The 20622-nt window shown below is 42.7% G+C and overlaps 1 protein-coding gene across 2 annotated transcripts in view; it reads left to right on the top strand.

Moving 5' to 3' along the window:
* Positions 1–20622, top strand: part of LOC148023211 (putative galactose-1-phosphate uridyltransferase) — a 34971-nt gene that overhangs the window by 8172 nt on the left and 6177 nt on the right. Inside the window, exon 2 of one of the 2 annotated variants that reach the window (XM_087696207.1) lies at positions 17529–17834. The exons of the other annotated variant lie outside the window; for it this stretch is intronic. Within the exon in view, the coding sequence (XP_087552333.1) occupies positions 17529–17834 (306 nt within the window). The remainder of the gene's footprint in view (positions 1–17528; positions 17835–20622) is intronic. 2 annotated transcript variants of the gene reach the window in all.

Genomic DNA, 20622 nt, shown 5'->3' with positions numbered 1-20622 from the left:
CTCAAGTCTGAGTAGCTGATTACTGTTGCAAATGTTTTGGACTGAAGTCTGAAATTTCTAAAATTTTTAGAAATTTCAGATATTAACAGCCGTTTAACTCTCAAATTGTTGAGAAACACTCATTTTCCCTTTAGTATTAGCTTAAGGATCTCTGAAATTTCTGATTAGAAATCTGAAAATTTCAGAAATTTTTGACATTAACAGCCATTTAACTCTCAAGTTCTTGAGAAACACTCTTTTCCCCTTTAGTATTGGCTTAAAATTTTTTGAAATTCCTGATTTTACAGCTGAACTTGACATTTCAGCAAACTAAATTAGTTGTAATGTCTTCATTTGATGGAGCCTCATCCCCATTCTTTTGCTTCAAGCCGACATAAATGGGAAGAAAGAAAAAAGTGGAATGGAAATTTGTAACAACTGTGAAGCAATGGAAGGGGGCAGTTTACATGCAAATGCAAGTGGTGTTAGCAAAATTGGGATTCTAGTCTTCATTCAACTTGTTAGCTTGTTTACTCAATTTAGTATAAAATATTAGATTTAGATACATTTTTACAGTTTTTTAAAATTAAAATTAGGGCAACGTATGATTCAGCCCCAAGGTGTGAATCATACTCCAATCATACTTTCATACTTGTCTACATATGACGTATGATTGCCATATGGAAAAACTATGTTCCTTGTAATGAAGACCCATAGTGTCGAGTGGCTTGTGGAAAAAGGTAGGTGATAGTGTTAAGAGGTGGGATGCACCCTAACGAGGCACCATGATGTAAAGTGGTAGGGAAGTGTGAATATGTTCCCTGTAACAAAGCCCATAGTGCTAAATGGCTTGTGGGAAAGGGTAGGTGATAGTGTTAAGAGGTGGAATGTCCCCTAACGAGGCACCGTGATGTAAAGTGGTAGGGAACTGTGAATATGGAATAGAGAATGAGAATGTACTAGGAGCGGAGACAGAAGGTCCAACCCCCAGTGTGGTAGAGGGGAATGTGGAATGTAAGCTGAGGTTTTGAAATGAGTGTGACATGGCTTCAAGAGAAGAGGGTGGGATGCGAGGGAGAGAAGAAGAGCAATTGACTTGCTCAAATGAAATAGAAGACGGAGGTATACCTGATGATGAGTGTTTGCTTCTTGAGCCCCCTCTATTAAGATTTACATACATTTGACCATTGCAAAATAGGAGAGGGTTTTGATTCGAACGACTCAAAAGGGTTGTACGATTCTAACACAAGGCCTGGCCAAGATGATGAAAATGGATCACCAATTGTCCCAAATGTTGTATTGCCTCCATGATTAGAAAGGTGGTCAACCTCACCAATTGGTCCGGAAGGAGTAGCAAAATTGGAAGAAGGGATGCCTTTTGGCCCATACTTGTTGTGTAGTTACTCCTCAAACTCCTCCTCTGTGAGGTTAATGAAATCTGGAATATCTAGCATGGGTGTAAACATACAGGGTGATGGTGAGGGTGAATATGGGGTATTGTCTTCCTCGCCAAGTTCATAATGCCTCCTTAGGGCCTCCAGTGATGGAGAAGCTTGATAAGACATCATGGGGTCACAAGAAGAAGGTGTTTGTGACGTTGTGGTTCGCTTACAAGTCGTATTGTGTGTCTTGTGCAAAGACTAGCACTCCATAATATCCGCAGGATTCTTTGTATAAGTGCACTAGCTCTGATACCATGTGAAGAAGACTATGGAGTCACCGCTAGGGTTTGCACTGAGGAAACACAGAGTGTACAACCATGACAGAAGCACAAGGAGACAAACACAAACACAAAAAGCAAAACTCAAACCCTAAATGCAAAACTCAAAACTCAAACACAGAAACTATGAAGTGAATGAATGCTGTAAATGAATCTAAGAGTATACAATGTGTCCAAGGGCAGAGTAGTGTGTCAAAGAGTGATGTCCACCGGAGACAAATCCCAAGTCTGTGACCACCAGTCAGAGTGTAGGAAGAAGAGGATGTTGTAAATGCAAGTGTTAGTTGATGCTGAACACCTAAACACAAGCAAAGGGAGTATGAAAGAGGGCTGGTGACAATCAAAGGCTGTAAATGCAGCCAATGAGGTGCCGCCTGATGAGAGAAGTTGCCGTCTAATGAAGAGAGGCTATCACAAGATGTGGAAGGTTGACGCAAAGTTGTTTATGTAGTCGCCAAAATGTGGTAGCTCCAAACGCAAGCAAAAGAGGGTCAGAAATTGTCGCCAATGCTGATGGAGGAGCGCTAGATGTAGAGGAAGGTGTGGTAGTAGTTGATGGGGCTGAACAGTCACGTGTGTGGGGGCTGATGGCTGAAATCTGCACTCAAGGGTGAGAAACTTGCACAAAAAGGGATAGAGCTAAATGGGGGCAGGGTGTCTATTTATAGATGAAGATGGACCCTCCCAAATCAGGGTTTCATTGAAGTCTCTTGAAACGCACCCCATTTTAGGGTTTGCATTAAATTAAGCTTATTTTGGGGCTGTTTAAGTGGGTAATCAGCATGGAATGCATTTCTTAGCTCAACAGTTTGAACTTGCTAAGAGCTTTAGCCTTATCTCAAAGAAAATACACCTATATCTTTCTGCTATAGTTGTTGACAAGTAGCATAAAATAGAAAGATTCTTCCAAAGCTTGAGTAGTCATCTTACCATAGAGATTAGTGCGTTCAAGCTCAAGAGAAGTCTTTGCACGATAGTTGCTTTGTTTGGGGAATGACGTTCTTTTTTGTTTGCCCATCAAACAAGCTTCACATGTTTGTTGCATTTCATCAGAATTAGGTAAGTGTGCAACCATCCTAGTCTTTTGCATTTCTTTGAGCACAACAAGCTGATATAGCCAAATCGCTCCTACCAAAGCTTACTAGTGCCTTCCCCAATAGTAGTTGTAAGAGTTGTGAGCTCATATAAGTTGTGTCGTCTCACTCCCTTACGAACAACATTACCAATACCATTAAGAATCTTTTATCTTATATTGTCGAAGATAATTTTGAGACTATGATATGTAATCAAGGATACGGATAGCAAGTTTCTTTTAATGTGAGGCACATATAATACATTTAAACGTTTCTTAGACTCTCCATTTAATGCCACAAATGAAACAATACCTATTTTTTCAATTGGGCCTTTTGCATTGTTCTTGATTGTCACAGTGATGGGGTCTTAGAGAACTATATCATTCTTTCTTGCTAGTCATGGGATGAGACGCTCCACTATCTAGCACTCAAGATTCATCAGCCTTGGAAGTTTAAGTTGAGGAACAAACCTTCTCATTTGGTATGAATGGCTTCAACTTAGCTTCTACAGTGTTCACAGAGTCTTTGCCTTTGGAAGGGGACCTTACAATGCCATTCTTTTTTTCATTACTCCTTTTTGCATTCCTTTATCATGTGACCACTCTTTTCACAGTAGTGGCACTTTCTTTTGAACATCTTGTAAAGAAATACCCTAACACAGAAATATAAATAGAAACCGTACGACAAAGCACAGATTGATAAAAGAACATAGTTAGGCTTAAGGTAACTCCGAGACAATGAACACAGTGAATGAATGAAGTGATATGACTACTGAATATATGATGCTCATGCAGCAAACACACTATCCAGTGAATGAATATTGTACCTCGAACTCCTATATCTCAAGGATCAGGGCAGGGGTAATGAGCTGGAGAGTGTGTCGTACTTTGAACGGATCCCGAATTGTAGCAAGGCAGCCTTCGGATGTCGAACACCAGCTAATGCAGTAGTGAGAAGCTGGATTTGATGCAAACGGCAGTGAGGAGAGAGAAAGACTAATAACACATGCAGTAGGTGAGAGAAAGACTAAAAATGCAGGCTGTAGGTGAGAGAGAGACTAAAAACGCAGGCAGGACAGCCTGCAGGAGAGAGAAAACTGCCAAATGTAGGTAGAACAGCTTGGCGACAGCTTGCAGGAAGCAAACGCAGGGCTGTGATGACGTGGCAGGCTGTACGGCAGCAAATCTGCATAGGAACAGCAGTCGCCTGGCTGGAATCAGCTCCAAACTGCATGAAGAGGGTTGGAAATCAGGCGCCAACTGATGGAGACAGCTATGGACAGCTTCGGCTGAGATGTCCTCCGCGAACGAGGTGTGGTTGAAACCAGCCTTCCTCCTCGGATAGGGTGGTAAATCCCTAATTACAACTCAATTACATAAGCAAACAATAAATGCAAATCTGAAAATACAAATTTACCTATTGATCTTGGACAATGCACACCCGATTGGCCCCAAAATTGGCGTCCCTTTCAGTATTTCTTTAGCTTTATTGAAGAAAAAGTTGACTCACAATGGGATTCTCCCAACCCCTTTTAGTATTTCAACTCCCCTTGCTGTCCAAAGTGACCAGCAAGTCTTCAATCTATTTTGCCCCTTGATTTGGGCACTCAATTGGCTTTCACCCACTTCTTAGGCGATGGAAATGCCCCAAATTCAATGGCTGGCTAGTCTTCCATCCGAATTCAGCTGAAATTCACCTTCAGCCTTGTTGAATCCAAGCCTTGGAGCTTCCAATTTTTGACATGCTTCCCAAGGCTGTTGCTAAACCCTAATTTTTGCTGTAAATTAGGATTTACAGCAGAGAAATTTGCAATTTCTCAGCCTCCAAGGGTCCAAATGTTGAGATTTTTGGAGCAAGGCTGTGAAATGATTGGGAGATGAGAGGGAAAGCTGTAGAGAGAAAATTCAGAGTTTTGTTGTAAAGAATGACTGAGAATCAGTCAAGTGCAGCTGCTGCCCTGCCACAACAGCATGTAGATGCAAAGAAATGAAGAAAATCAGTCATTTACTGCTGTTGCCCTGCCTCAACAAGCTATAGATGCTGTCTCCTGCTATTGATTGGTCTTCTTTTGCCCCTGGCTGCCTCAGAAGATCCTCCAATGGCTGCAAATCAAACCAACAGCCTCCCCTCCCTCTCTCTTGCAGACTGAATTTATAGAAATGCCTCTCTCTAGCCTCTAAAGACGTTTTTCAGTCTTGTATGGGTATTTTTCACAAGTGGCAGCCTTCCCAAATGGTTTTTTCAGTATTTTTTATAATTAAATAGTAATTTTCAGCCTTAAAATACTGAAAATTAATTTAATTTAATTTTGGAGCCCTGAAAAATAATATGATTGGCCAATAATTAAGTTGGCTAGGCAACTTCCATTCCCGAGTGTCTCTGCGTCATCTTTGATCATCAGATTGGTGTTAGGTACCAATAAACACTACAACTCTAGTGCCATCAACTGACACTTATGGCCAAATAAATGACCTAGGCCAACATTGGCACCAGATACCACCAAGTACCTGTGCGGCATAACTTATAGCAACTTTTGCCTTTGACATCCCGTGATTTCTTCGAGTCCCGTGCTCTTAAATTTACTTTAACCCCAGTTGTATCTCACATGTGGATCATTTACTTAATTATGTGATTAAAAATTAATCCGCATGTTAAGTGAGGTTTCAAAAATACATGTCCTCATGATAGTGGGCAGCAAGCTGAAACACTTGAAATCTGCAAAAACAAGATTAAGGGCTGAATGGAGGGCAGTATACATATTTATAGAAAGTTTGGGCCCTTCCAAGTGGGTTTGTGCTTATGGGACACAGAAACTCTCTAAGATCGCGTTTCTTTTAAATAAACAAGGTTTCTTCATTAATTAAGCATGTTTTGGGGCTGTTTAAGTAAAGCTAATGCAGTTTTAGCTCAACACCCCCTCTCAAGCCCAGCAATGATGCCATGAGAATAGAGGCCAGCCAAGCCCTTTCTTGGTTTATCTTTTACCCCTAGGCGTCCCATCCTAAAGCAACTAGAGCATCGAACAAAGGGTGTGCGTCGGCTGCCCAATGGCCTACTAAGACTACAAAGGCGATGGTTATCTTACCAAGGGAGCCCAAGTGATCACCCTAGAGAGGACAGGGCATCGGACAAAGGATGTACGTCGGTTGCCTACCAAGCCTTACAAAGGCAGATGGAATTAGCCATGGACTTTTTTATTATAGGGCTTTTTAGGTTTGATAGATTTAGCATTAAGTGAGGGTTTCAAATCAGGTTTCGTCCTATTGAGTATCCGTGCCCCAAACGAGAGAGTGATAAGGTATGGTCAGACCCAAGACCTTCACAAAACAAGCTAGGTGTCTGTGACGAAGACAATGGCTAAGGTGTGTGTATAGCAAATATGTTTAGCAAGAAAGACAAGTAAAGCAAGTAAGCAAGCTGGGAAAGACTGCCTTGGAGATTGCCATGTGCAATGCCACAAATATGGTGGATCCTAGAGTCGACTACTCCAAACGATCGAAAAGGGATAAATGTGCACAGATGCATTTTACATGAACAGAATGCCAATGCATGGGGTAATGCAAAGGGAGATGTGCAAATGAAGTTACAAATGTCCGTAGTACAATACAAAAGAATAAATGAATGTAATGTCTAAAAAAAAACTGTAAGCATTGTAAGTGTCACTCTCTAGAGTAGAAGCCGCCGCCTCTCAAAGTGGAAGGGAAAGCAAGAGGGAAGCACCCTCTCCCCGTCAAGCTGAAGAAGTAGGGAAGGGTGTACCTAAGCCGGTCTTGGGTAGCAGGTACTGAAGAACCGGCTGGTTGACCGCTTTGGTCAAGATATCTGCAGCTAACCCCCTTTGCAGTAGATTGAACATATAGGTTCGGATCATAAGGGGTAGAATGATATCCATGAGTTTGCAAGAACTCATCCATCCTATGAAACGAAGACCACGGCGCTTGCTTCAGCCCATAAAGAGCTTTATGCAAGTGGAATACCTTATCCCTAGGGTTCCCGGAAGGAAAGCCTGGTGATTGCTCCACATAGACTTTCTCCTCCAAGAAACCATTCAGAAAGGCACTCTTGATATCCATTCGATGTATCGGCCAACCGTGGTGAGCGGCTAGCGCGAGTAGCAACTGAAAGGAAGTCAACCGTGCAGTAGGCGCGAAAGTCTCTTCATAATCAATGCCATGCTTATGTTGAAACCCTTGCATGACAAGGCGAGCCTTGTACTCGTCTAAAGTCCCATTAGTTTTTAGCTTGGTCCAAAAAATCTACTTTGTTCTAATGACTTTCTTGTGGCTCGGATGATCCACCAATGTCCAAGTCTCATTTCGGTCAATACTCTCTAGTTCCTTCTCCATGGCCTCTTGCCATTGAGGGTGCTGAAGAGCCTCCTGCCATGTATCTGGCTTAGAATGCGATATATAATCATTTGTAAATAGTGACGCAAATGATGCTTGAGGAGCAAGCCAGGCAGACCTTCTAGGTCCCTCCGGAGGAGGGGAATCCAGTGGTAGGATCCCTAAATCCCACATGGTCTGCTGGTACCAGTAAGGTAACAGGTCTCGAGGAGGGGGACTTGGGAGCGGAAGAATCTGCGGAAATGTCAGGACCGGAAAGTAGACCAGGCTCAGTAGGCATAATCTCTGATGATGTGGAAGAAGGAATCGGATCGGAATTCGGTGCAGAGGACTGCACGATATCTCTCTCGTCAAAGACGACATCCTGCTTAACGATCACCTTGTTTGTTTGAGGATCAAACAAACGATAGGCTTTCACTTTAGAGGAATATCCCACAAAAATAAGAAGATCAGCTCGGGGAGTGAGATTTCCTATCTTGTCATCTGGCGTGTGTGTGTATGCACGACACTCGAAGACTTTGACTTGGGAGCGGAAGAATCTGCGGAAATGTCAGGAGCGGTAAGTAGACCAGGCTCAGTAGGCATAATCGCTGATGATGTGGAAGAAGGAATCGGATCGGAATTCGGTGCAGAGGATTGCACGATATCTCTCTCGTCAAAGACGACATCCTGCCTAACGATCACCTTGTTTGTTTGAGGATCAAACAAACGATAGGCTTTCACTTTAGAGGAATATCCCACAAAAATAAGGAGATCAGCTCGGGGAGTGAGATTTCCTATCTTGTCATCTGGTGTGTGTGTGTATATGCACGACACCCGAAGACTTTGAAGTGGGAAATAACAGGCCGAGAGCCAAAAAATGCCTCATACGGGGTCTTCTGAGGAAGAGCCGTAGTCGGGTAGCGGTTGAGGATGTACACTGAAGTGTTAACAGCCTCGACCCAAAGGCGCTCAGGGCGCTCTGCTGCGAACAGCATAGAGCGTGCCATTTCCATGATTGTCCAGTTCCTACGCTCTATAACTCCATTCTGAGAAGAAGAGTTGGTAGAGGTGAGCTGGTGGGAGATGCCATGTAGAAACTCAGAAAACTCACGGGAGATGAACTCACCATCGCTATCACTCCTCATGTAACTGACACGATGACCAGTCTGGTTATGAACTAGCAGCACCCAAGTAGAATAATATGTGAAAGTATTTGACTTATGCTTGAGAAAATACACCCACATGTATTTGGAATGATCATCCACTATCTAAAAGAAGTACAGTGCGCTGTTCAAGGCGGCAGTGGATGTCAGTCCACAAAGATCAACATGAATCAATCTAAGAGGCGTCTCAGCATGATGTGAGGTGTGCTAAGGGAATGGGGTACGGTGTTGCTTCTCGAGCTGTGATGCTTTATAGACATCTCGAGCTAGCTTCAAGTGTGGAAGGTTCTCAACCATCTCACAGCGTGACAACTCATAAAGAGAGTCATAACCAAGATGCCCTAAGCGAAAATGCCAAAGGCACTCATTGTTCGAAGGCTCCCGAGATGTGGCTAAGGCTTGGAAGCTATGGAACACGGAGTGCTCAGCTGTCGGCTCGGTCAGAAAATGTGTCATGTGGTATAGGCCATTAGGTTGTGTCTCACCGCGAGCAATCACTAAACTAGTTTGAGAGTCAAGGACTTCAACTGTGGTCGCTGTAAAGAAGACTACTCGCCCCAACCGGCAAAGCTGCTGAACAGATAACAAGTTCACCCCAAGCTGAGGGACATGATATACATTGTCCAACAAAGCCAGATCCGGACCCTTGTCAATGGCAAAACTGATGCAACCTTGAGCATGAATCTTGACCGAGGAGTTCTTTCCTGTGCAGACCCATCTAGCTGTAGGGGCTTGGGAACGGAAAATGTCCGCTATAGGAGTCATACGATGTGTAGCTCCACTGTCCACAATCCAAACAGAAGCTGAAGTGTTCGGCTGTGACAAGTGGGCCTCTACGGTAACCTCGTCAGGAGACAACTCACAGATGTGGACAAGACTCGCATCTAATGTCTCTATGGAGACGATGTAGGCCTCTGCAGACCAGTCAGACAAGCCTCTGGAGTTGAGAACGTTGTCGACTGAGATGGCTGAACGGTGGCAGTATGAGTCTGACCTTTAAACTGCCCCTTGCCATCACCCTACGTCCCTTGCTAGGGGTTGCCCGACAGAGGGGCGGGGGTCTATGACTTGGATTTTGGTGCTGTGCCTCTTGCCTTTGATTGACACTCGTTGTCAAAATAGCCAGCCTTTTAACAATGTTGACAATACCTATTCCTTTTAGGTATATTTTGCCACCCAAGTTTGAGAGATTGGGATGTTCCTTCTGATTTCCCGGATTGATTTTGCTTTTGATTTTGATTTGGATTTTGCTTTATGAAATTGATCGAACAACCGTGTGTAATGCAACTTTTGACACTCATATTCATAGAATGTAGGCACGGTAGGCTTTGAAACTATACCTTTCACAAAATTGAAATATTTCCTGGGGAGTTTATTTAGGAACAATGTGACCTAATTGTTAGAGGATTTGGGAGTTCCCCTAGTGGAGAATTCAGCGAGAAGACACCGATACTCAGCCAACTTGACTTTCTAGTCATCTCAGTCAGTGATTTTGAAAAGCTGGAGCTCATGGTCAAGATTGATATGACAGGTCTTGTCCCGAGCCGCATAGCGGTCAATCAAGTATGCCCATCGCTCAAATGCTAAGTCAAAATGCTAAATTGTATATAAGAGATAATATGAATCCAAGATGGTGCTGATCTTGAATTTCCTTAAAAGTATAGTTCGTTTCATCAAGTTTGCTTTCCATGACAGTGAGTGGAGAAATGTGTAAGGCTTGCGTTGGTGTAGCCACATTGTTGTTCCCTCCGCTATTGCTGCAGCTGCCACTAGTTGACATTACTTCTGGCCTTTTCAACAGCAAAAGTTGAATTTTCTTGTATAAAGTTGTTACTAAAGAGTGTCTTGCAATGTGATGCCATGTAAGAAAATAGAGCACAATGGAAGATAGTAGTGAGCAGAAGTACAAGGGAGAATAGGAGAAAAATTTAAAAATAATTCTCTTTTACTAAACTGATACAATGGATGGCTGAAGGCTTTGTCCACCCGTGCACTCCTATGAGCTTCAATGGTGATCTAGACAAATGCTAGATGGAGAATAGTGATTGTAGAAGGTATGTGACAACTCTCTCGACATACTCAACAGCTATGTTGTGTTTATATACATAACAACCTTATAAAAAAGAGGTCAACATGGTAGGTGAGAAAAAGGTGGATCCATAAAGTGGAGGGTAGGTGCATTCATAATGTGGATGGTAGGTGTGGAAAAGGTAGATCCATAAAGTAGGATCCATTATGGTGAGAGGGAGGTGGATGGATAAGGTTGTTAGGGAGGAGGATTTTAAATATTCTCCATCAACATGCAGGATATTAAATATCCTCCAACATGGTTCCTCTTAACTCACAACTCACATGTTTCTCCTTAACTCTCCACCCACATGATCCATCCGATCCACCTGAGAATATTCCTAGGAATATTCCCCAAATCCCCATAACTCATCACTTAGTGTATACCATTAACTTTTTCCCACTTGACCCAATGGTGAAGTCCACATGGGCCTTCTCATAACCATTTGGTATTCAAGGTTGATTTTGTTGATTCAAGGTAAGCTTGCAATCCCATTTTCAGCCTATTTGAAAGACACTCCTTTCTATTACAAAGCACAAAGAGAGGAGAGAATCTTTGCAAAATGGCAGATGAATGTCCTTTATAAGAACCTAAGTCTAGCAAATTTCAAACACGTGCAAATTCCACAAATCATACAAACTCCTTTGGAGTTTAAATACCATCTTCTCTTTCCCTTGTTTAACAAACCCTTCAGGCTGCTGCATATATATGTCCTCATGCAGATCACCATGTAAGAATGCAGTCTTTATATCCATCTGTATGAGCTCCATATCTTCAGTTGCAACCAAGCCCAAAATGGTTCTCAATGTAGTCATCTTGACTACACGAGAGAAAATCTGATCAAGGTCAACTCCATGCTCCTGCTTGTATCCCTTAGCAACCAATCTTGCTTTGTACTTTGGTGAGGAACCAGAAGTGACCTTCATCTTGTAAACCCATTTGCATGGAAGTGTTTTCTGCCCTTTAGGCAACTGCACCAAGTCCCAAGTGCCATTTTTCTCAAGAGATTCCATTTCTGACAACATGGCTTTATACCATTGCTTGTTGTCCTATCTGTCCATTGCTTCCTTGAAGCAAGACAGTTCACCACAGTCTGTCAATATGACATAATCAGCCACATTATCTGCACGAGGAACAAATTTGCCAGGTTGTCTAGTAGCCCTAGACGATCTCCTAACCCAATGATCATTGTTTGTTGGCAGTTCCTGCAAATTTTCATTTTCAGCATGCTATCTTGGCATTCCAGCCTGCAAATCAGCATTAACAACTTGCTGTCCTGGCTGTTCTTGCATATGTAGTGGCTCATTATCATGGGCAATAGCTGGCTGATCATTTCCAACATTATTTCTTGCATTTACAGGTTCATTTACAGCAGGTATTTGCGGCTGTACAATGGGCACATTTTGCTGTCCAAAAGGTATTTCTTCTCGGAATACAACCCTACGGACCTCCTCAGTCTTTTCGGGTTGTTTGTGCATGCGATCTTCCCGGAGGATAACATCATTGCTGCATATTGCTTTCCTTTTCTTGGGATCCCACAATCTATACTCCATTTCATCCACGTCACCATATCCTAGGAAAATGCATTTACAGGACTTTGGCTCAAGTTTGCTGCATTTTTCTTTACGAATGTGTACAAAAGCCTCACAGCCAACACTTTTAGATGAGCATATGAAGGTGGCTTGCCCAACCACGCTTCTTGGGGAACTCGCCCCCCTTCCTCCTCTCCCCCCCCCCCCCCCCCCCCCCAACACCCCCCCAAAAGACCTGTTTGGTGACCGATTAATTAAGTGTACGGCTGTCATAACAGCCTCTGTCCAAAAACCATGGGGTAATGTAGCATGAGATAGCATCGTACAGACCTTATCCTGTATGGTCTGATTCATACACTCTGCAACTCCATTTTGGGGTGGATTATGAGGAGCAGTGAGCTCTCTCTTTATCCCTTTGCTGTCACAAAATGCCCGAAAGGCCTTGGATACATATTCCCCACCATTGTTAGAGCGAAAATACTTAAGTGTCTTATCAGTCTAATTTTCAGTCAATGCTAAGAATTTTTTAAACTTGTCAAGTATTTTATCCTTCCTACGAATAGGGTAAACCTAGACCTTCCATGTAGCATCATCAACAAAGGTGACAAAATATTTCTTTTCCCCTTAAGATAATCCTGGCATCTGACATACATCTGAATGTACTAACTCTGATTTCAAAGAAAGAGACTTTTTATGAGACGTCTGTGCATGTTTACCATAAATACAATGATCACAATACTCAAAATCAGCATAATGATGACAAGGCAAGCAACCCAAGCAAGAAAGCACTTTCATTCATATTTGACTCATGTGTCCCAACCGGCCATGCCACAAAGAAACAATTGGCTGCTTGGTCACGGCAACAACATGGTCACACACACTAGATACATGAAGTGGATACAAAGTATCACTCTTGCAATCTCTGGTAATCACTCTAGATCCCTTACAAATTTTTTATTTTCCATCACCAAAGGTGGTATAAAAACCATCATCATCTAGCTGCCTTGTGCTAATCAAGCTCTTTTTGAGTTGAGGTACATGCCGTACATGCTGAAGTATAAAGACAGAGTCATGCTGAAACTAAAACTGCACACTACCAATACTTGCAATCTCACATGCATAGTTGTCCCCAAGATGGACAACACCATGTCGACCCTTTGTATAGGTAGAGAGCCACTCACGATGAGGGTTGACATGAAAGGAAGCACCTGAATCGAGAATCCAAGTATGCATGTCATCATCTGTATATGCAAGTAGAGCATGTGCACCAAAGTGTGAAGAGACAAAGAGTACATCACTCCTACTATCACTGTCATGAGTGACTACATTTACCTCTTCAATTTTTACACTGCTCTTCTTAGGTTGATTGTCCTCCTTCTCTTCCTTGCTATTGTTTGTCTTCTTGCCCTTTCCTTTCTCTTTTTTCCATTTGTAGTAGTCATGTTTAAAGTGAACCTTCTTGCCACAATGATGGCATTCAACATCTTTGCCACGTGATTTACTACGTCCCTTGCTATCAGATTTGCCTTTTTGCTGTGATCTGCCCGTAGTATGCAAAGCACTAGAAGACTTACTAGATGCATTATTCTGCCGATTCATTTCTTCCATGAGTAGAGCACTCTCTACATCAGCATACAAAAGAATCGCATTCGAATTGCTCATAGCAGTCGTCAATGTATCCCAACTCTCTGGAGGAGTACAAAGCAGGAACGTAGCCTTAAATTCTTCATCAATCAAGAACTTCAAGGCAACCAGTTTGTTGAAAATAGAGTTAAACTCACTCAGGTGAGTAGACATTGCTGTACCCTCTTTCATACGCAAATCCATAAGCTTTTTCAGCCAATACACTTTGCTTGTAGCACTTTTTTGTGCATACAGTTCTTCCAGTCGAGTCCAAATAGCATATGCAGAATCCAAACCTTCAATGTTAAACAGCAAGGCATCAGAAATCGATAGCTCAATGGTTGAGCGTGCACGCTCATTTAGCTCATCCCAATCTCCCCGTTCCATGTCCGCGGGCTTTGCCCTTTTGGTTTTGATCGGCTTTGCCTGCTTCTTTTGCAACAGGATATTGTAGCACTATTTTTGCCAATCTGCAAAGTTGTGTGCTCCTTCAAGCTTCTTTATGTGCATTAGATTAGTGTTGTCATTGGTGCCAACCATGATTCTCATCCTAAATGTGACCAAAAAACAGCAAATGCAGGCCCAAAACTGTCACCCAAGTGACCAAGGTACATACCAACTAGCAATAAATAACCACGTAGAAGCACAGATTTCAGATCTGTAATTAAATTTTCAGAAGCACCAAACTACAGCATTCCACAAGTGATTACAGCTGTTCCAAGGGCATATGCATCACATTACATGAGAAATCCCAAATTTTAGCTGGAATTTCTGTTGTACATGTACCCACGGGCATAAAATTTGATACACACGGTCAAAAACCCCAAAATTTTGTGCTCAAAGCATTAACCACACATTTGCATTTTCTCTGTCATGCATAGGATATGCCAATTCTGCCAAAATAGAGCAATATCAGCAAAACCCCCAAATTTTACCAAGTGTTGATGTCCAAATTGCGTGGAATTCAACCTGCATGTACATAAAATGACCAAATGCTACACAGATTTTGCCCAAACTACAAAAGCCCCAAATTGCACGGGGTCCAATGTGCAGCAATGTCGAGAAATTGGGTAAATTTCAGCCCAAATTGTGCATGTACATGAAAAGCCCCAAATGTCGGGGACGAAATGTCACAAAATTCCTGCGATTTTGAGACAGATGATCTTGCTCTGCATCACAATCCCCAATTCCGGAAAAGCCCCAAATTTTCGGGCCAAAATATGCACAAATCTGAATTCTATGCTTATGCACGTGAACCCTCGTCAGGCCAAGGGAAAATTCAATAAGAATTTTGAAGGAAAAAAAAAACGAATTTGTGACCCCGTTGACCTGCAGCATTCTTCCTGACGTGTCGCCTGCAATCCTGTTGCAGAAAAGGTGCCGCCTAATGCCACGGGAGCTGTCGCCTCCAAGTTGCTAACCTGTCACATACCTGAAGACTGTCGCCTGCAGCCCGTTTCGTCTGGTGTCGCCTACAGCCCATTTCGTCTGATGTTGCTTGCAGTGTGTCTTTAGACCTGGTCTGGTCGCTGCCCGCTGGTCTTTAGTGTGACATTGGTTCCCTAGTCGATGGACCGCGCTGCCCAGTTGCCACACACGCTAGTTTGTTTTGCTCACGACCTGAGCTGCACAGGCCTTTGCCTGACGACCTATTCAATGATTGCTTGCACGACATGTCGGTCTTGTACCATATGCTCTGATACCAATTTGTAGTGACAGGTTAGGCACGAGGATCGAGACAGTTAGTCTTTACGCGCAGCGAGAGACAGAGAGTGAGAGAGAGTAGAGCAGAGTGTGTGCACGTTTGTAGGTACAATAACGAGTGTGTACCTTTAGGTTTTTAGATAGATATATTTGTGTGTAAGTACAAGTGCTAAGGGTGTGTTCACACCCAAGCACATTTAAAGGCACGAGGCCTTTATTCCCAACAAATACAAAGCACTAAATTGGGTGGGCAATTGCGACAATAAAGTCCTTGCCGTGTTTGTGGATGAAATCACCTTATTGGCATTCTGCATTTGCATTTGCGATTGCGAGAGCTTGTTAATGTTATCTCACATAGAGATGGACTTGTTCATGTTCAAAGTTGAACCTTGAGAGATACCCACTTTATAACAATCATCCAATTGTAAAGCTTGTCCAGCTCTAGCCATTTGTCATGAGCACTTGTCAAATTCTTAATGTGAGCAATCACGGTTGGTGTGCATGAGAGAAATATGAATGAATGAATGCAGGCATTCAATGTGTCCAAGTGTGCCTGAACCTTCTTCAATTGCTTCTTCTCCCCTAAGGAGTGGTAGAACCCTTGACCTTTGGATGGTCAATTGCTTTAATCATGAGCTTTGCAAGATCATAAGACTCCACGATAGCCTCCATCATTACTTGCAAAATGCTGTAATTTTCACCATCAAGCTTCTAATTCTGTGAAAGTGTCGGAGGGACCAGGACCTTGTGGTCCATAATAGCTCGAATCTCCAAATCTGCTTTGGAAGACATTGCCATTGAAAAGCTCGCACAAGTTGGATAGCTCCTTTGACTCCAAAAAGGCAGCTTGCTAGGGCTTCCTTGACTCGTCCTGAATTAACTTTAACCATGCAAGGCAATTAAAATTCAAATCCACTGCAAAAGGCCTAAAATGCAGCCTTTCTCCTACTTGACAGTTGTTCTAGCACAAAAACAGCAAACAAGGCTCCTTTCCCATGCATCTTTGCCTGTTCCAGCTTTGTGCCAATGCAAAGCCCTCCCACTCACACCCAAATGCTGAAAATGCAGCCTTGGTGTTGTGCTAAAATCTCCTCTTCAGGTCAGTCCATGATTGATCAGCCCCTTTAACGTTGCTCTGGTATCATGTTAGAGTGCTGTGATGTGGAAGCGTATGATCAGACTAAAAGAAAACACTGAACACGGAGAGTAGATAGAAAGAGACAATAGAATGCTGGAGGCTGCAGTAAACTGAATGCTGAATATAGAAGGCAAAGTATGTACAACAGGCTGTGTGCATATGAATAGTCGGAAGATCCCTCAACCTGCAGACAACTGCAGTGACAGAGATTGTGGGGCAGACTGGCATAAGTAGCAAGAAAGAAAAAGATAAAATAATGTAGTCGAACTGCATTAAATGCAGCCGACTGCAGCAAGCTGGTCCGCCAACCAGCCTGCCTGCTGCCCACTTTGGTCAAACTGCTGCAGTGCTGCCCTGAGGCCTGCCTGACCTGTCTGAATAATCAGATGAGCAATCAATCATTTGTAGAGCTCTTCTCTAGTAATACTGCAAGGAGCACCGAGGGTTGGAGCCAATCAGTGTTGTGGCTGTCAAGTGGGTGGATTTTAGGTACACTACTTGTGAGTGGTTTTATTTGCTGGTTTGCTGCTTTAAGCTGATTTTGCATAGAGTAGCCTGACAAAAGGCTCATATGTAGCTAAAATATACCTTTCCCTCAACCAAGAGGAGCGTAAAAAAAGCAAGGCCTTACTCATTTCTCTGTTCTTTTGTTGTTTTGAAGACATGGCTTATTTACAATAAGAAATAGTCATCTTGTTTGATATATGATAATGGTCGAGTTTGCAAAACATGCAATTGCTCGAGCCACATGCAGTTTAGGAAGCAATTTGGCTGTTGGGGATTGATTTTCAGATTATTAGATTTCTTGTCTTTTGTTGGAGGAACATTTTGGTTAGTATAGAAAAAGAAATCATAGTTTCCTTGGAGCCCAGTCTTTTAAGACCTTGATCAATTCTAGTCCTTTGATAACATATGTAAATCTTTTGATATTATGTTCTTGAGATCATGTAGTTGGCAAATTTTACTTGTCTTGGCTAGTCCTGCCTTGAGGACTATCCCTTTTGAACATCAATCAGTAAACAAGGGTTTTACATGGTTAATATAGGGACATTCATGTCCTTGTTTAATGTCTACATGTGAAATTCGTACAGGTAATTAAACCTTTATCTCATGAAAGGCCAGAAATATGAAGATGCCTCACAATTTCCTGCCAGGCTAGCACAAATGAACATATCTTTAGATTTCCATGTTGATATGCAGGTGTTCAAGAACAAAGGGAAAGCAGCTGGAGCTTCTTTGCAGCATTCACATAGTCAGATTATTGGACTGCCAATTATTCCTCACCATGTGCAACTTGAAATTGATGGCTCAATAAGCCATTTTAACAAAACAAGAAGGTGTGTCTTCTGTGACATTTTGGAGCAGGAGCTTAAAGATGGAAGTCGGGTGATAGATTGCTCATCCGAGTATATTGTCCTTGCACCCTATGCACCTAAATACCCATATGAAACGTGGATTCTTCCTCGCATACATGCTTCCAACTTTGAAGATGCAAGTGATCTAGAAGTAAGATATTTCCTGAATTATCCTTGTTTTCTTGGGCCCTTCTTTTGATTGGAGAAAATATTCATTTCTTTGGCTCTGATTTTTGAGAGAAGGGAGGAAGATCACAAGGCACAACTGGAACATATGTGTTCTGTTTATTTGTTCTTTTAATGTAGCCTTTTACATCTTGTTTTCCTGGTTGCCGGTCTTTTTGATGAGGAGATTGTTAAGAGTCAAAAGTCAAGTCTGGGCATATTTGTCACATGGGTCCAGTCAATTCAGTAAACTTTAACTGTACAAGCTCATACACATTTCACTAGTCCTGGATACTTTTTACACTTAAAGGTACTGTATCCAGCATGGACCTTCGTCAGGAGCAAGCATGCTGTTGCAATACCATAATCAGTGGACAGGAGCTGTGAACATCAGTGGATAGTTGGACTGCTGTTGTGGCAGGTCCAGCCTCCATGTGGCAGCCAGGTTGGACCTGGTCTGGCCTGATCAAGAGGTCAGCTGCCGGTCGGCTACTTCCCCTTAGCAGTGTACAAAGGCTGCTGATCTCCTTTACAACATTGTACCCAGGCTTTTGTATGTTGTGCTCCACCTACTGCAATTCTCAGATGTCCAGATTCCTGATGTTTACAGCAGATGCTCGTGGATTGTAGATCAGTCCCATTTCTTGTATGTGCAGGCACACTTGGGGTGTTGGGTGTAACGTATAGCACAGAATCCATCAGTTTCTTTCTTTTCTGTTCCATCTTCCATATTGTCATAGCCAAGTGCTCCAAACTCCTTGGTTTCTTTCCCATTGGACACTGATGGTGGTGCAATACAGAGGAGCGCATGACTAGCAGTGCACCAAGGCATTTTGTTCCTTGTACTCTGCCTCATGCAATCTTCAGATTTGCTTACAGCAGATCCTTCCCTTGTATGTTGTTGATCAGTCCTATTCCTTGGATGTGTACAGTAATTCTCTTGGGTGTTGTGGACTTGCACAGAATCTAGCCTCTCTCTCTCTTTGTGAGTTTATTGTTTCAATATTGAACAACTAAATTTTTTTGGTTTGGTGTGTAACCTTTGTGCTATCACAATAGCCAAAGACCCCAGAGTCCCTTCCATCAACATGGACATGGATGCCAATGTTGATGCAATGGATGGAGGAATAGATGGCTGCCATGAGCGCAAAGCTGGAGGAGCAGTCATCAGTTCATCTTTCAATCATATTCAAGGCTCAAGCTTGATGATTTCCCCCCATGATCATCAAAGAACAATAAAGAGTCTTGGAGCTCTTGAACCCCTTCTTTCTTCAATGCATATGATTTTGATTCCATTAAATGGGGCTGCATACAAGATCTTCCAACCTCATGTAAACAAAAGTTATGTGAGGGAACTACATCTCTCTAACACTATCAGGTCAATACTTGGTGTGCTATCTCTTTTAGGCTGACTTGCAGCTAACTGGATGGGGTTGAATCAACTAGAACGACTCTGTTTTTGCCAAAAAAGGTGTGGCTGATTATACTAAGAAGAAAATAAAACGAAGTTCAAATGCGCAACAGTCTAACTAGAGTTGGGTGCAAATCACATCATGTCTCATCTATATAAGGCCTCTTAGGGTGGTTTGGGGTATATGGGGAAAGGAAGCCATGGAGGAGTGTAGATGAAAAACAGGTTATGGCAGCCCTAAGTGTGAAGGAACTACTGCTGAAGCTCCCGTCGATGCAGAGTTTCTCCTTGAAGTTGCTCCTAGTGGGCTTTGAGGGAGTGAATGATGAATCGCTAGAGCTCTACAAAAGTGGCATGCACTGAGAGGCTCTTATTGCTAAATACCAACTAGCAATGGGTCTTCTAGATATGCCACCTTGTGAGGTTAATAGGCTCTAGTTTTGGATGGTTGGGCAGAGCCTCTAGGCCCACAACTGCAAATGAGCTGTCCTAGATCATGAAGATTGTATTGTGTATCTCCACTGTGTAGATAGAGTAGATGACATCCCATATCACTGTGCATTCACATTGAAGTCCTAAGGCACACCACACTTTGACACTTATTATTAAAGTGTCCATATGCAGAGGCAAAGCGGAAGCAGATAGAGAAAGAGAGCTAAGAGCTGAGGAGTGTTTGACAGTGATGGAGTGTGAATGAGTCGTTGGATGGGTGTGTACCATTGTGGTACACACAAAGAATAAAAGAATGTATTTATACTTAGGGTATAGTACACTTACACCCGTTAGGGTGGGTTCACATGTGTGAAGTAATATATACACGGGAGAGTGCGTAAAGGGCCTTTACACCCAACAACCTCCCACTTAAAGGTCCTAAGTGAATCTTTAACCAACTCCCACAAGTCTAATGCAATGCTCATGTGCAGCCTTTGCAAGACTTTTAGTGAGAACATCTACAAGGTTATCTTGTGATTTGATCTTAGTCAGGGTGACTAGACCATCATCCAAAACTTATCTAATAAAATGATACTGAACATCAATATGTTTGGTACGTGCATGAAACATGGCATTCTTAGCCAGGCATACAACGCTCTGGCTATCACATCTAAGTACATGTGTTTTGGTGGGTAGCCCAAAATCCTTGACCAAACGACCAAGCCAAACTGCTTCTTTTGAAGCCTCAGTGGCCGAAATATATTCAGCTTCAATGGTAGAGAGTGCTACTATTTCTTGCAATCTAGAGCACCAAGAAACCGCCCCACCCTTCAAGGTAAAGATATACCCGCTAGTAGATTTGCAAGTATCCAAGTCACCTGCCATGTCTGCATTACAATACCCCTGTAGATTCAACGTACCCTTGCCATGG

Source organism: Lygodium microphyllum, chromosome 16, assembly GCF_053477565.2.
Source record: "Lygodium microphyllum isolate KBCC chromosome 16, Lygodium_microphyllum_v1.1.10, whole genome shotgun sequence".
Taxonomy (NCBI): Eukaryota; Viridiplantae; Streptophyta; class Polypodiopsida; order Schizaeales; family Lygodiaceae; genus Lygodium; species Lygodium microphyllum.
The sequence above is the reverse complement of the archived record's forward strand: the minus strand, read 5'-3'. Positions and strand labels throughout refer to the sequence as shown.